The sequence below is a fragment of the Scyliorhinus canicula genome, chromosome 20 (genome assembly GCF_902713615.1).
Source record: "Scyliorhinus canicula chromosome 20, sScyCan1.1, whole genome shotgun sequence".
Classification (NCBI taxonomy): domain Eukaryota; kingdom Metazoa; phylum Chordata; class Chondrichthyes; order Carcharhiniformes; family Scyliorhinidae; genus Scyliorhinus; species Scyliorhinus canicula.
The window spans coordinates 80,603,331-80,619,549 of NC_052165.1; the positions used below are offsets into that span (position 1 = coordinate 80,603,331).

Consider the following 16,219-nt stretch of genomic DNA (forward strand, 5'->3'; position numbering starts at 1 on the left):
GGTGTGTGAGCGAGAGAGGTGTGTGAGCGAGAGAGGTGTGTGTGTGAGCGAGAGGTGTGTGTGTGAGAGAGAGGTGTGTGTGAGAGAGAGGTGTGTGTGTGAGAGCGAGAGAGGTGTGTGTGTGAGAGCGAGAGAGGTGTGTGTGTGAGAGAGAGGTGTGTGTGAGCGAGAGAGGTGTGTGTGTGTGAGAGAGGTGTGTGTGAGAGGTGTGTGAGAGAGGGGTGTGTGTGCGAGAGAGAGAGAGAGGGTGTGTGAAAGAGAGAGGTGTGTGTGTGAGAGAGAGAGGGTTGTGTGTGTGCATGTGTTGAACCTCTTAGTGAGACCTGCTCAACAAACCCTGACAACAAGAACACTTAGGACTGAGTCACTAATATTATAGTCACTATATTGATTTTAAGCCTTTATTTTTATGTCCTCCTGTTCCATTGCATTTAACTTCATTAATTGCTGATTTATAGCCTTGTTAAAAATGTTTAAAATCAAGGTAGATACAACATCTGCTTCATTTCTCCTGTTCCGAGTTGATAGTATCTACAAAAGAAATCCATTAATTTATGTGCATTTATTTACTGCCTAATTGAGCCTCAGGAGCACTTCATGTCAAACTGAATAGATTGTTCAGTTATTGTTATTCTGAGTGCAGTTAGTTCATCATGACCTCCATTTCCTGAATCCATGGTGATGCTGTTTTATATTAATAAAAACGTAGAAATTACACTTTTGCAAATGTCCTCCGAAAACGCTTTCAAATACATTTTTCGCAGTGGTTAGTATTTCTCCCTGTGTCTTTTCACACGGAGGTAATGGACAAAGCTCTGGAATAGTTACAAACCTCCCATCAGCTGGTTGGACCTGCTGCCCGTTGCATGTATCACACTCTGGCAGTACATTGTGTTTGGCAGGGCAACCCCATGGACATTTCATTATCAAAGTGCTTCCTTCATCCTTAATAAAAGAGTGCAGAGGATTCTCCACTTCAATATAGAGGGTGTGAGAAGGCAAGTGGAGTGTTTGGAATACGTATAGGTGTCCAATCCAAAAGCCACATTTGGCTAATTAACAATGCAGATACAGTTATTTGCATTTCTGATTCGTAAGTAGAAATGTGTAATCGGAATCATTGTGGGCCCTATGATCTCAATACCCAAATTCACAGGGCCAACACATTGACATTTGTAAAATGCCAAGACAAACGGCAGAGAGTGCCAGAGTTGCTCAGTCACCATCTACTAAAATGGTGTGTGGCACTGCTGACAACGTGAGAATTCTGTGCAATGGAAACGCCAGCAACAGAGGCAGGCTGTTGTAAGAGTCACACGATGATACAGCACTGCAGCAGACAATTCATCCCATTGTGTCTGTGTTAGCTTATTGATAGAGCTATCTATCGGCCTCTATACACAGACCTCTCTGTTCCTGTACCCACTTTAAAATCATACTATTCAGTTTGCATTTCCTCTTCATTTCTACACACTGCTCTGTGTTAAGGCTCATCTGCCGTGTCTGTTGGCATGTCCTTGTGAAATTCATTGCTGTCCTTGTGAATTTACTGCATTTCTGGGCTTTTTGTCATCTGCACACTTTAAAATTCTGGCGTATGTACCAGGGGTTTTCAAACTCAGGGCCATGACCCCGTGGGTGGGTCACAGGCAGGTTTCAGGAGGGTCACGGCGTTCCCAATCACAGGAGGAATGTCCGACTGCCGTGACTGGCCTTTAAAAGTGCCACCAGAAGGACCTCCGGTGGCAGCCATGGAGGATTAGGTCGGACATTTGATAGCTCCCGCCTGTGACGGACATTTGGACTTTTTTCTCCTGTTTTTTCCGGATTTTATGCCATAAATCGGTGAAGAGTGAGACAGTGAGGAGAAATCCCCCTCCAGTATATGGAAAATTGGACCAGAAGTGGCTGTGTGAGAAGACAAAGTCCCATAAGGAAGAAGCGAGCAGAGCAGGCAACGCGGGACAGCATGGCGGAGGGCAAGGGCAGCGGGGAAACGGCACCGTGATCGACGGAGCAGCTCGTGAAGTTTTTCGAAGATTGCTTCGCCAAGCTGAAGAAGGACACGCTGGACCCGATTAAGGCTTTGATTGATCAAGTTGTGCAGAATCCAGAGACCCACGGAAGAGCGATCCAGGAGGTGGAGAAAAAGGTGTCCGAGCACGAGGAATACATCACCGTGCTGGAGACCAAGGTGGGGATGATGAACGACCGGCAGAAAAGAATGCAGGAGAAGCTGGAGGACCTGGAGAACAGGTCCAGGAGGCAGAATCTTAGAATCGTCGGCCTCCCTGAAGGCAGTGAGGGATCGGATGCAAGGGCCTATGTGACGGACATGTTGGAGAAGTTGATGGCGGCTGGAGCGTTCCCTCGGCCCCTGGAAGTGGACAGAGCACACAGAGCCCTCGAGAGGAAGCCCCGAGCAAACGAGCCGCCAGGGGCGATGGTGGTACGTTTGCACCGATTCCTGGACAAGGAACACGGTCTGCGGTGGGCCAAGAAGGAACGGAGCAGCAAGTGGGGGAATTGTGAGCTGCGCATTTATCAGGACCTGGGCGCGGATTTGCCAGGAGGTGAGCTGGGTTTAATTGGGCAAAAAACGGCCCTCTTTAAGAAGGGAGTGAAGTTCGGGATGTTGTACCCAGCCCGTCTGTGGATCACACATGAGGAACAGGACTTCTACTTTGAAACACCAGACGAAGTATGGACTTTTATTAAAGAAAAAAGACTGGGGGTGAACTAAAAGACACTGATGCCATGGAGAGTACTGTGGTGGTGATTTGTTGTGCTGGGCTGTATAAGTATAAGTAGTGTTAAGTGTAATATGGGGCTGTTTTGATGGCTAAAGGTAACTTTGTCTTGAAGGGGGCTGGTTAGAGGGGGGGTGGCCTTTGGGACTGTTTCTGTTTTGGGGTTTTTTTTTTGAAAGTGGCTGTTTCTTCACTGTTTTTTCTGATGTTTGTTTACTGGGGAACGTGATACTTTGAATAGGTTTGTCCAGGGGGGGGGGGGGGGGGGGGAGAGAACAATGGGGAGACAGACTGCTTGGTGCCATGGGTGGGCGCTATCAAGTCAGCATGGGTCAGCTGACTCATGGAAGCACAGTGGGGGGCGAGCAGGTGTTAAGCTGGAGCTTGACTTGGGGGGTTGCTGTTGTGGAGGGAGAGGGGGAGCTGCTTTTCTGACAGAAGAGAAACTGTTACTGGGGAACAATTGCGAGGTCGGGATTGGCAAATGCCGGGGGGGGGGGGGGGGGGGGGGGGGGGCTCGAGGAGGCGGAGGGCGCGAGCTGGAGGCTGGCCTAAAAACGGTGCTGGCTAGTCGGCAGGGCTGGTTGGGGGGGGGGGGGGCGGCGGGAAGCCCCAACCTGGCTAATTACATGGAATGTCAGAGGGTTGAATGGGCCGGTCAAGAGGGCTTGCATGTTTGCGCATTTGAGGGGGCTGAAGGCGGACGTGGCAATGCTACAAGAGACACACCTAAAGGTTACAGACCAGACGAGATTGAGAAAGGGGTGGGTTGGTCAAGTATTCCACTCAGGGCTGGACAAAGACTAGAGGGGACCTTGATCAATAAACATTTGGCATTCGAGGCAGGCAGAATTGTGTCAGACAAGGGGGTTAGTTATACAATGGTGAGTGGGAAGCAGGAGGTACTCGTGAACATATATGCTCCGCATTGGGGCGATGTGGAATTTATGAGATGGATGCGAGGTAAGATCGCAGACTTAGAGTCACGTAACCTGGTCGTGGGAGGAGATTTTAACACAGTCATTAATCCGGAATTGGACCGGTCAAAATCCAGGACAGGGAGGCTGCCAGCTGCAGCAAAGAAATTGAAGGGGTTTATGGAACAGATGGTGGGGGGGGTAGACCCATGGAGGTTTGCATGGCTGAGGGCGAAGGAGTTTTCTTTTTCCCACATGTCCACAAGGTATACTCTCACATCGACTTTTTTGTTCTGAGCAGGACGCTAATACAGGGGGTGGTGGATACTGAGTACTCGGGCATCACAGTGCCGGATCATGCCCCACATTGGGTGGATCTACGGGTTAGTGCGGAGAGAGTGCAACGCCCGCCATGGAGACTGGATGTGGGGTTGCTAGCGGACAAAGCAATCTGTGGGCGGGTTAACAAGTCCATCCAGAACTACCTGGAAACAAATGATACGGGGGAGGTATCTGCAGCGACGGACTGGGAAGCTTTGAAGGCAGTGGTCAGAGGGGAATTAATCTCGATATGGGCCCACAGAGAAAAGGCGGAGTGGGCTGAGAGGGATAGGTTAGTAGAGGAGATACTCCAGGTGGACAGGAGATACTCGGAGGCCCCGGTCGCGGGGCTACTGAGGGAGCGGCGGAGGTTACAGGTGGAGTTTGGGCTGTTGACTACAGGGAAAACGGTGGAACAGTTGAGGAAGGCAAGGGGGGCAATTTATGAGTACGGGGAAAAGACAAGCAGAATGTTAGCGCATCAGCTCAGGAAAAGGGAAGCGGCCAGGGATATAGGGAAAGTAAAGAGTAGAGGCGGGAATACTGTCCTGGACCCATCGGGGGTGAACGGGGTGTTTAAGGACTTTTATAGTAAATTATATGAGTTGGAACCCCCGGCTGGGTGGAGGTGATGAGGCAGTTTTTGGATCAGTTGTGGTCCCCGAGGGTGGAGGAGGACCTGGTGGAGGGGCTGGGAGCCCCAATTGAGATTGAGGAAATAATCAAGGGGCTGGAGGGCATGCAGTCGGACAAGGCCCCGGGGCCTGACGGCTACCCGGTGGAATTCTGTAAGAGGTTTTCAGAGATATTGAGCCCACTGCTGGTGAGGACATTTAACGAAGCAAGAGAGAAGGGAGTCCTCCCCCAACAATGTCACAGGCCTTGATTTCATTGATCTTTAAATGGGAGAAGGATCTAGAGCAATGTAGTGATCTGTACATCTGTACTTACAACTGCACATGCACCAGGGATTGCAGCACAGATGTAACAGCCATAGCACCACTAGAGGGCAGCATCAGAGACGGGTATAAAGGGTTAGGCCCAAGGCAGGAATCGCCTCTTTGAGAAGCACAGAGCTAGTGAGCAGCAGCACACAGAGACAGCTCAGCATAGGTAGGTTACCTTAGTTTCACTGGTCATACTTCTTGACTGTTTTACATCTAGTTGAGCTCTGGAAGCAGAACGAACCCTTTGAATAAAGTGTTTGTGTTAACTGTAAGTCTACAATCTTCATTCAAACTTAGAGAATAACATAAGCAATGCGGGTCATACAGGCCAATTTCTCTACTGAATGTGGATGCCAAACTGCTGGCTAAGATACTGGCCACAAGGATAGAGGACTGTGTCCCAGGGGTGATAGGGAAAGACCAGACGGGATTTGTTAAGGGCAGGCAACTCCAGACCAATGTTCGAAAGCTTTTAAATGCTATTATGATGCCCTCAGAAGGAGAGAAGGCGAAGGTGGTGTTAGCGATGGATACGGAGAAGGCTTTTGATCGGGTGGAGTGGAATTACCTGTGGGAGACGCAGGGAAGGATTGGGTTTGGTGAGGGCTTTATTGACTGGGGGCAGTTGCTTGATCACACACCAGTAGCGAGTGTGCGTACGAACCGTCTGAGGTCGGGATATTTTAAACTACACCGAGGGATGAGGCAAGGGTGCCCCCTCTCCCTGTTACTGTTTGCTCTGGCCATAGAACCATTGGCCATGGCATTGAGAACCTCTAGGAACTGGAAAGGGCTGGTTTGGGTGGGGGTGGGCGGAGCATCGGGACTCTCCTTTCGTTGGAGGGGATTGGAGAAGTAATGCGAATGCTGGGGGAATTTGGCAATTTTTCGGGGTATATGTTGAACATGGGGAAAAGAGAGATGTTCGCGATCCAGGCAAGAGTTTGTATTGGATGGAGGCGGCCTCATGTAAAGACACAGGTTTGGGAGCCCTGATAACAGCACCTCATCCGTTCTCGCCGGCCCGATACTCCAAAAGTCAGGTGGTGGTGGCGGCTCTGAGAATCTGGGGGCAATGGAAGGGATATAAGAGAGTGGAGGGAGCATCGGTTTGGACCCCAACTTATAACAATCATCGGTTTGTAACGGGTAGGCTGGATGGTGGGTTCCAGACATGGCAAAGGGCAGGAATTAGAAGGATGGGGGATCTATTTATAGACGGCAGCTTCCCCAGCTTGAAAGCCTTGGAGGATAAATTTGAATTGCCAGCAGGGAATAGGTTTAGGTATTTGCAAGTGCGAGACTTCTTGAGAAGGCAGGTTCCAGCCTTCCCACTGCTGCCACCAGGGGGGATGCAGGACAGAGTAGTCTCCAGTATCTGGGTGGGAGAGGGGAAGATAGCGGATATTTACTAGGAGCTTTCGGAGGCAGAGGAAACTCCAGTGGAGGAGTTTAGGGCAAGTGGGAGGACGAGCTAGGAGGAGAGTTAGAGGCGGGTCTGTGGGCGGATACCCGAAGTAGGGTTAAAACCTCATCGTGAGCCAGACTTAGCCTGATACAATTTAAAGTAGTCCACCGGGCACACATGACAGCGGCTCGGTTGAGCAAGTTTTTCGGGGTTGAGGGCAGGTGTGCGAGGTGCGCGGGAAGCCCAGCAAATCATGTCCACATGTTTTGGGTATGCCCGAAGCTTCAAGGGTTTTGGCAGGGCTTTGCTAAGGCAATGTCCATGGTACTAAAAACACGGGTGATGCCGAGTCCCGAGGTGGCGATCTTTGGAGTGTCGGAAGAGCCGGGAGTTCAGGGGACGAAAGAGGCTGATGTCTTGGCTTTTGCCTCCCTGATAACCCGGAGACGGATCTTATTAATGTGGAGGGACTCGAAGCCCCCGAGTGTAGAAACCTGGGTTAGTGACATGGCTGGGTTTCTCGAGAAAATAAAGTTTGCCTTAAGAGGGTCAATGTTAGTGTTCTCCTAGAGGTGGCAGCCGTTCGTCGACTTTCTCGGGGGAAATAAAAATTTCAGCAGATGCCGTATTCCGGGGGGGGGCGAATTGTTGTTTTATGGTTGGGGTGTGTGAAGATTGGGAGGGGGGTGGAAATGTTTATTGTACCGTATTTATGTCATTGTTATTGTTATTATTATAAAAACAAATTATTCTTTAAATGTCAGCAGTGACAGACTTTTGAGATTGCCAGCCATCCCACACATGCGCGCCAGATCAAGCAGTGTACAGGCCCAGAACCCAGCGACGTGGTCCGCCTCCTCCTGACGTCAGCGTCCAGGGCAAGTTATTTTTCAGATAACGACCAAGTCCTCCCACCGAGAGCAGCGGCTGGGAGCAGGTCACGTGTCCCATGCGCTGACATCATGGCCGGGATTCTCCGAGCCTGCGCCGGGTTAGAGAATCCCCGGGAGAGGCGCGAATCCCACCACGCCGCCGGCTTCCCTATTCTCTGGCGCCGTTTTTCAGGCGCCCGTGGGATTCCCGCCGTGCCGGTTGGGGACCGTTGACAGTAGCCCTCCCGACGATTCTCCGGGCCCCGATGGGCCGAGTGGCCGACCGGTTTAGCCGAGTACCGCCGGCGTGGATTACTCACCTCCCACACGACGGGACCTAGAAGGTAAGTGTGCGGGGGCCATCCTGGAAAGGGGGTGGGGAGGATCCGATCCTGCGGAGGGGCCCCACGGTGGCCTGGCCTGCCCCTGTAAGTTAAAGGTAAGTAAATATGATGGGTTATGAAGGTCAGCTGGCATGAGTCATGAAGGTTGGCCGGTGTGGTTCTCGAGGATGGCCGGTTGGCAAAAATGAGTCCCGGGCAAAAAAGTTTGAAAAACGCTGCTGTATACCCTCAGCCATTAACATTAGGGTTCCAAAAGGGCGGCATGTGGCACAGTGGATAGCACTGGGACTGCGGCGCTGAGGACCCCGGTTTGAATCCCGGCCCTGGGTCACTGTTCGTGTGGAATTTGTACATTCTCCCCATGTCTGCGTGGGTTTACATAGAATTTACAGTGCAGAAGGAGGCCATTCGGCCCATCGAGTCTGCACCGGCTCTTGGAAAGAGCACCCTACCCAAGGTCAACACCTCCACCCTATCCCCATAACTCAGTAACCCCACCCAACACTAAGGGCAATTTTGGACACTAAGGGCAATTTATCATGGCCAATCCACCTAACCTGCACATCTTTGGATTGTGGGAGGAAACCGGAGCACCCGGAGGAAACCGGAGCACCCGGAGGAAACCCACGCACACACGGGGAGGATGTGCAGACTCTGCACGGTTTCATCCCCACAACCCAAAGATGTGCAGGGTAGGTGGATTGGCTGTGCTAAATTGCCCCTTAATTTTAAAAAAATTGGGTACTTTTAAAAAAACATTAGGGTTCCAAGAGTGAGGAACTTGTTATTGTTGTGTATCAGAGTAACACCATTGGCTGGTGTGATGTCACCTGTTACGCAATGATGTTTCGCAGGCTTGTATGGAGTTCACCATTGTACCTGTTTGAGCAGCATCTTGTAATAAACCCCTGATACAAACTCGACATGCGCCACCTCTGATTCTTTCTCTTTGCGGCTACAACTAAGAACATAACAAAAGAGAAACTGGTGATGAGATCTGGGCTGTTAAAAATAAACGGGAGAAAAACGACAATTTTGTGAGGCAGAAGAAGGAATCATGGACTGAGATCCAGGCGTATACATCATCGGGCGTGCGGTCAGGGGAAATATCGTCGACTTCCAGTGGAAAATCAACGTTGTGGAAAGTAAAAACAACTCAAGTAAATACTTGGACACTGTAGAGTTTGCAGCGGGGCGTCGGCGAATCATCATATAACCTCTTTGCTCTTTTATATTCTATGCCTTGGCTAATAAAGGCAAGTATCCTATAAGCCTTCTTAACCACATTATCCACCTGTCCTGCTGTCTTCAGGGACCCATGGACTTGCATCCCAAGTCCGTCTGATCCTCTGTACTCCCGAGGGTTCTACCATTCATTGTATATTCCATGGCCTTGTTAGTCATTTCAAAATGCTAACCTTTTCAGAGTTAAATTTAATTTGCCACTGTTCTGCCCAGTCAACCAGGCTGCCTCATATCATCCTGTAATGTAAGGCTTTCCACCTCACTATTTACCACACCATCAATTTGCTTGTTACCTGCGAACTTATTGATCATACCTCCTATATTCACGTCCAGATCATCAGTGTACACTACAAACAGCACCGATTTCTGCCGTGCACCACTGGCCAAGGGCTTCCAGTCACAAAACAGCCTACGACCGTCACCCTCGGCTTCCTGCCACTCAGCCAATTTTGGATCCAATTTGCAAATGGCCCTGGATCCCATGGGGGTTCTCTCATGTGGGACCTTGTCGAAAGCCTTCCTGAAGTCCATGTAGACTGCATCAACCACACTGCCTTCATTTACACAGCTGGTCACCTCCTCGAAAAAGTCAATTCAATTTATTAGGTGTGATCTCCCTTTGACTATCTCATCGTTATCTCCACTTGGCCACCTTCTCAATCACAAGCGAGCAGCTTTCCCACTTGCCTCTTCTTGGCTCTGTTTTCTAGCCCTCACACCGTTCCAGACCGGCTGAGAGTACGGGTGAACAGAATCAGCCTCCAAGACTATGAGAGACCGCAGTACAACAAGGAAAAGCTACAAGAGACATGTGAGTGGAGATGGGCGTACTGGGGCGGGTGGGTGGGGGGAGGGTTGTTTTTATCTAACTCACCAGGAGGAAACTCCGTGGGGTTGGGTGAGTGTCGCTTTCCCATCCCAATATTACCATTCAATGGAGAGCAAAACCCCAGCAGGATGTTAAACCAGCCCAGCACCCATTCTGTTACTGCAGTCAGCATAAAACGGAGTCTGGATATCCTTTATATAAATTGAAAGCAAAAGGTCACATTGTTAGCAGTTAGTCAGAGCCCCACAGACATAGGGAGAGAGGAGCAGAGTAAAATAAGTGGGATTTATAATTGATGGCAGGGGCCAGAGCCTGAGACCAAGGGATGGGGATGAAACTATGTTCAATATACAAAAGAATAGCTTTTTCATGTACAGACGGCTCTCGGATTTTACAACACAATTGGTTCCTGAAAAACGAGCCTTAAGTCGGAACATCATAGGTCGGGACCGAATTTCCCATCAGAACAATGTTTTAAGTGGGGGATTGGTTCCTGAACCAAGGCCCAGTATCCAATTTACTAATTGCCTATTTCTCCTTCCTGACTTGATCGCAGGAGTTTACGTTCGATACCTTGGATTTCCAATTTTTTTCACCTGTTTTGGGGAATTTGTTTATAGAATGGTAATGGGTCTTTTTGGGCTTAATCTCTGAATGAAGGGTGTCAGCGGCTGGGTGGTCGGCGAGGTGTTTCGGAACTTTCCCGGGATCCAATGATACCAGCCCCGACTTGAATCTGACAAACCGTTCCGGAGAAAAAGGCGTCAGTCCACCGGCACCAGAATTCCCTTGTAATCAATGAGAAAGCCATCTCTCTACTTCTCCGGACTCTTTTGTTCATATAATAAAACTATAAAAGATGGGAGGCGCAGAACGTCGATGTGCATGTCTGAACGTTTGAACTTGTTCGCTGGCAAACGAACACGGTAAAGTCAAAACCGGTTGTAAAGTCAACACAGGGTGTCAATTTATAAACGTTGTAAGTGCCGTTTGTTGTAACTCGAACGTTGTAAAGTTGAGGACTTCCTGCGCAGTATTTGTCCAAATTAGCTATTTATCTTTAAACAAAATGAATTCTTTGCGACCTTACACAAACCACGAAGAGGCAGTGGTGGAAGGTTACAGGATCAGCTGGTGGGGCCAAATGGCCCCATTCATCCACACTGAGCTTTTGGAAATTATTTTACCATGCATTCTGCAATATTGCATCACATTAAAACATAGACAACCTCCAGGGGTTTCTGGAGTTTGAATGCTGAAATACCCGCTCCAGCCATCGGACCCTCTCAACTGACACGTGGTGCTGCTGAAGGACTTTGGCATTTTCTGATTGGCTTTGGGCAGTGCTGTTCACCAATTGAAAACACTGCTTAACCGTGATGACGGGGTGACAGTTTACAGTTGTTGGCCATTTAAATGCCATAACTTAGTGAGTTGTGCAGATTATACACTATGCCTGGGCAGCTAAGGGGCTACAAATTCATTTTTTATTCTTTCATGGGATGTGGACATCGCTGGCAAGACCAGCATTTGTTGCCGATCCCTGGTTTTCCTTGAAGTGAGTGTCTTGCCATTTCAGAGGGCATTTAAAAGTCAACTACGTGGCTATGGGTCTGGTGTCACATGTAGGCCAGCCCAGGTAAGGGTGTCAGATTTCCTTCCCCAATGGACATTAGTGAACCAGATGTGTTTTTACAGCAATCAATGAGAGTTACATGGTCACCAATACTGAGACTAGCTTCATATTCCAGATTGATTGATTGAATTCAAAATTCCACCAGCTACCGTGCTGGGATTTGAACCCATCCCCAGAGCAGTAGCCTGGGCCTCTGGATTACTAGTCCAGTCACATTACCGCTATGCTACAATTTCCCCAAAAATGAAGGAGCAGGCCATTGACTCAGTGACTATGTGACTCAGAACTGTACCGCCATGTGATTTCCATTGGTGGTTCAGTGGTAGAGTTCTCACCTGCCAGACGGCAGGCCTGCTTTTGATTCCTGGCCAATGCCAGGCAACTTATTTGAGGGCCGGTTTAGCTCAGTTGGCTGGGCAGATGGTTCGTGATGTGGAGCGAGGCCAACAGCGGGGGTTCAATTCCCGCACCAGCTGAACGTCGCAACTTCTCAACCTTGCCCCTCGTGTCAGGACTGGTTACCCTCAGGTTGAATCCTGTATATCGGGTGATCCAATAGATATAATGACTTAACATGGTTGATTTCATCCTGCAGCCATTCCACTGGGAATCATTGTCATCCATGGAGACTGTGACCTGGAGACCTGTCGCAGGTACATCGACCGACTGCAGGAGGTAAGATACTAATCCGTGAATTGTGGTGCTGTCAGTGGACATTTATACTCATTCCCTTCCAGCTCTAACTGTTGAGGGATATGCTGAGCAAATCGCAGTTTGATATCTACAGAAGGCTCCAGTTTGCAGCACCGCCATGAGGTTGTTTCCTGTTAACTATAGACATTATGAGTTGGGGACAGAAGCGTGTCTGACCTGGCCCTATGCCTGGCTCCAGGGACAAGAAGCAGAATTTCTAAGGCAGCCTAACCAATGATTTGTTGAGAGTAGTGACTCGCTAATATTTGAGGTTGTCGGCAATCAAGTTCCTTCAGTCGGTATGATCATTTGGAAATTTTCAGCTAATATAGAGACAGGTCATTTTTGAGGATTGTGATCAGCAAATCCCATTATGCAATGTTAAAAGGATGTTTTACGAGCAGTGATTGTTCTGTTTCTTACCCAGGACTTTTACCCATTAACACCGGATGGACATCGCATTCACTACCAGGTAAGTCAGCAGCCAAGCCAGACTTGTTTCAACTGTTCGAGGACACCCTTAAGGGTGTGTGTCAATCTATTTCCTTCCCTTGCTTCCACCATGAGAGGTTTGTGGTAATCTCACTGCAGCAGAATAAAGGGCTAGGGGAGAGTTAGGGTAGCTGCAGTGGCTAGATTCACGACAAGACACACCAGCACTTAGAACATAGAACAGTACAGCACAGAACAGGCCCTTCGGCCCTCGATGTTGTGCCGAGCCATGATCACCCTACTCAAACCCACGTATCCACCCTATACCCGTAACCCAACAACCCCCCCCCCCCCTTAACCTTACCTTTTAGGACACTACAGGCAATTTAGCATGGCCAATCCACCTAACCTGCACATCTTTGGACTGTGGGAGGAAACCGGAGAACCCGGAGGAAACCCACGCACACACGGGGAGGACGTGCAGACTCTGCACAGACAGTGACCCAAGCCGGAATCGAACCTGGGACCCTGGAGCTGTGAAGCATTTATGCTAACCACCATGCTACCGTGCTGCCCCTTCATAAGGTTTGGAGCCCAAGGGAGGACAGAGGGAGAACAAAGAACAATACAGCACAGGAACAGGCCCTCCAAGCCTGCGCCAACCATGGTACCTGCCTAAACTAAAACCGTCTGCACTTACGGAGTCCGTATCCTTCCATTCCCACCCTATTCATATATTTGTCTGGATGTCCCTTAAATGCCGCTATCATACCTGCTCCCACCACTTCCCCAGGCAGCGCGTTCCATATATTTACCACCCTCTGTGTAAAAAACGCGCCTCGCTCATCTGTTCTAAACTTTTCCCTACGCATGTCCCCTCGTTTTTGACTCTCCTACCCTCGGAAAAAGCATCTGACTATCAGGAGGAGGTAAGAGGAAAAGAGAGAAGGGAACAGAATCAGCGATTGGTATTTGGTTTTGGAAACTGAGAATAGCCAACATTAGCTGAAAGTTGGAGAGTTCATTGTTGGTGATGAGAGAGCCAGTGTTCATTAGTGGTGAGGATCAAGCCAGCGTTCACTAATGATGAGGAGGGAGGCAATGTTCAGTAATGATGAGGAAAGAGCCAGTGTTCAATAATGGTGTGGAAAGAGCCAGTGTCCACTAATGATGAGAAGAGAGCCAACATTCAGTAATGGTGACAAAGGCCTAATTGTCAACAATGCTTTATCTTGTCCGCACAATCAAAGGAAATGCCTCACTCTTAATCGCGAATGTCCTTTCGGGAGGGAAATCTGCCGCCCTTACCTGGTCTGGCCTACAGGTGACTCTAGACACACATGATGTGGAGATGCCGGCGTTGGACTGGGGTGAGCACCGTAAGAAGTCTTACAACACCAGGACCAACCTGTTGGACTTTAACCTGGTGTTGTAAGACTTCTTACGGTCTAGACACACAGTCACGTGGTTGACTCTTAAATGCCCTCTCAAATGGCCCAGCAAGTCACCATTGTATCTAAGAAGATGGCTCACTATCACCTCCTCATGGGCAATTGGGAATGGGCGATAAATCCTGAGCTTCCCCACATCCTGTGAAGGAAGGAAAATAAACATCCGGCAGCAGGAGGCGACCCATCATTGACACAAGTCCCGGAAGACGTGCTGTTGGGTAATTTGGACATTCTGAATTCTCCCTCTGTGTAACCGAACAGGTGCTGGAATGTGGCGACTAGGGAATTTTCACAGTAACTTCATTGCAGTGTTAATGTAAGCCTACTTGTGACACTAATAAAGATTATTATTATTAGGGAGTTTTCCCAAGGGATGTAATAAATTCAGGTAAAATGAGGACTCTATACGACATAGGAGCAGAAGTGGGCCATTCAGCCCTTTAAGTCTGCTCTGCCATTCAACCAGATCACGACTGATCTGATAATCTTCAACTCCACTTCCCCACTTTATCCCCATAACCCTCGATTCCCTCACTGATTAAAAATCTGTCTATCTCAGCCATCAACACACAGGGCAACACGGTAGCATTGCGGATAGCACAATTGTTTCACAGCTCCAGGGCCCCAGGTTCGATTCCCGGCTTGGGGTCACTGTCTGTGTGGAGTCTGCACATTCTCCCCGTGTGTGTGTGGGTTTCCTCTGGGTGCTCCGGTTTCCTCCCACACTCCAAAGATGTGCAGGTTAGGTGGATTGGCCATGCTAAATTGCCCTTAGTGTCCAAAATTGCCCTTAGTGTTGGGTTGGGTTGCTGGGTTACGGGGATAGGGTGGAGGTGTGGACCTTGGGTAGGGTGCTCTTTCCAAGAGCCGGTGCAGACTCGATGGGGCGAATGGCCTACTTCTGCACTGTAAATTCTATTATCTTAACGACCCATCCTCTACAGCTCTCTCGGGTATAGAATTCCACAAATTCACGTGTCATTAAAAGTTCACTTACTACTTCTATCGCAAGCTGTACACTTCGGAGCCTCCGGAAGAACCGGAGGAGATCTGAACGGGTTAACATTCCCAACAGTAGGTGGGGGCTGAGTGGATGAGCTGGGGGCCCCGATTAGAGTGGAGGAGGTATTGGGGGGCCTAAAGGCCATGCAGTCGGGGAAAACCCCAGGGCCGGATGGATACCCAGTAGAGTTTTATAGGAAGTTCTCGGAGCTGAAGTCCTCGGAGCTGGTGGGCCCAGTCTTGGCGAGGGTTTTTAAAGAGGCTGGGGACAGAGATGTTGATGTCGCAAGCCATTATATCACTGATCGTGAAGCGGGGTAAAGACCCGGAGGCGTGTGGGTCCTACAGGCCGTTCTCCCTGATTAATGTAGATACCAAGCTCCTGGTAAAGGTACTAGTGATTAGAATTGAGGACTGCGTACCGGAGGTGATTGGGGAGGACCAAACTGGGTTTGTGATAGGTTGGCAGCTGTCGGCCAACTTGAGAAGATTACTTAATGTGATAATGATGCCCCCGGCAGGCAGGGAGGTAGTGGTGGCGATGGACGCCGAGAAGGCCTTTGACCGGGTGGAATGGGAGGTGCTCGGACGGTTTGGGTTCGGGGAGGGACTGGTGAATTGGATCAAGTTATTATATCAGGCCCCAAAGGCCAGCATCAGGACAAACAGAGAAGTGTCAGAGTACTTTAGGCTGTACCGTGGGACCAGACAGGGCTGCCCACTCTCCCCGCTGCTGTTTGCGCTGGCCATAGAGCCGCTGGCGATTGCACTGAGAGCCGCAAAGGGATGGAAGGGGATGGTTAGGGGCGGGGTAAAACATAGGGTCTCTCTTTATGCGGACGACCTGCTCCTGTACGTGTCGGAGCCAGTGGCCGGGATGGGAAGTATACTGGAAATGTTGAGGAAGTTCGGCCAGTTTTCAGGATACAAATTAAATATGACCAAGAGTGAAATGTTTGTGGTACAGGCAAGGGGCCAGGAGAACAGATTGAGAGGGCTACCATTTCGGCTGGTTGAGGAAAATTTCCGGTATTTGGGAATCCAGGTGGCACGAGACTGGGGCAGGCTGCACAAGTTAAATTTGGCCAGGGTGGTGGAGCAAATGAAGGGAGAGTTTCGGAGATGGGATGCACTCCCGCTGTCGCTGGCGGGGAGGGTGCAGACTGTAAAGATGACAATCCTCCCCAGATTTCTGTTTATTTTTCAGTGCCTAACTCTTCACAAGATGATCACGAGCATTGTCTGGGCGGGAAAATCCCCGCGGGTGAAGAAGGCGATGTTGGAGAGGAACCGCAGCGAGGGAGGGCTGGCTTTGCCGAGTCTGATTAATTATTACTGGGCGGCCAATATCGCTATGATAAGGAAGTGGATG

General features: G+C 49.6%; 1 protein-coding gene across 1 annotated transcript in view; it reads left to right on the forward strand.

Moving 5' to 3' along the window:
* dgki (diacylglycerol kinase, iota) overlaps positions 1-16,219 on the forward strand; it is a 228,343-nt gene that overhangs the window by 158,654 nt on the left and 53,470 nt on the right. Inside the window, exons 21-23 of the mRNA XM_038781036.1 lie at positions 9,515-9,615; positions 11,865-11,944; positions 12,390-12,434. Of these exons, the coding sequence (XP_038636964.1) occupies positions 9,515-9,615; positions 11,865-11,944; positions 12,390-12,434 (226 nt within the window). The remainder of the gene's footprint in view (positions 1-9,514; positions 9,616-11,864; positions 11,945-12,389; positions 12,435-16,219) is intronic.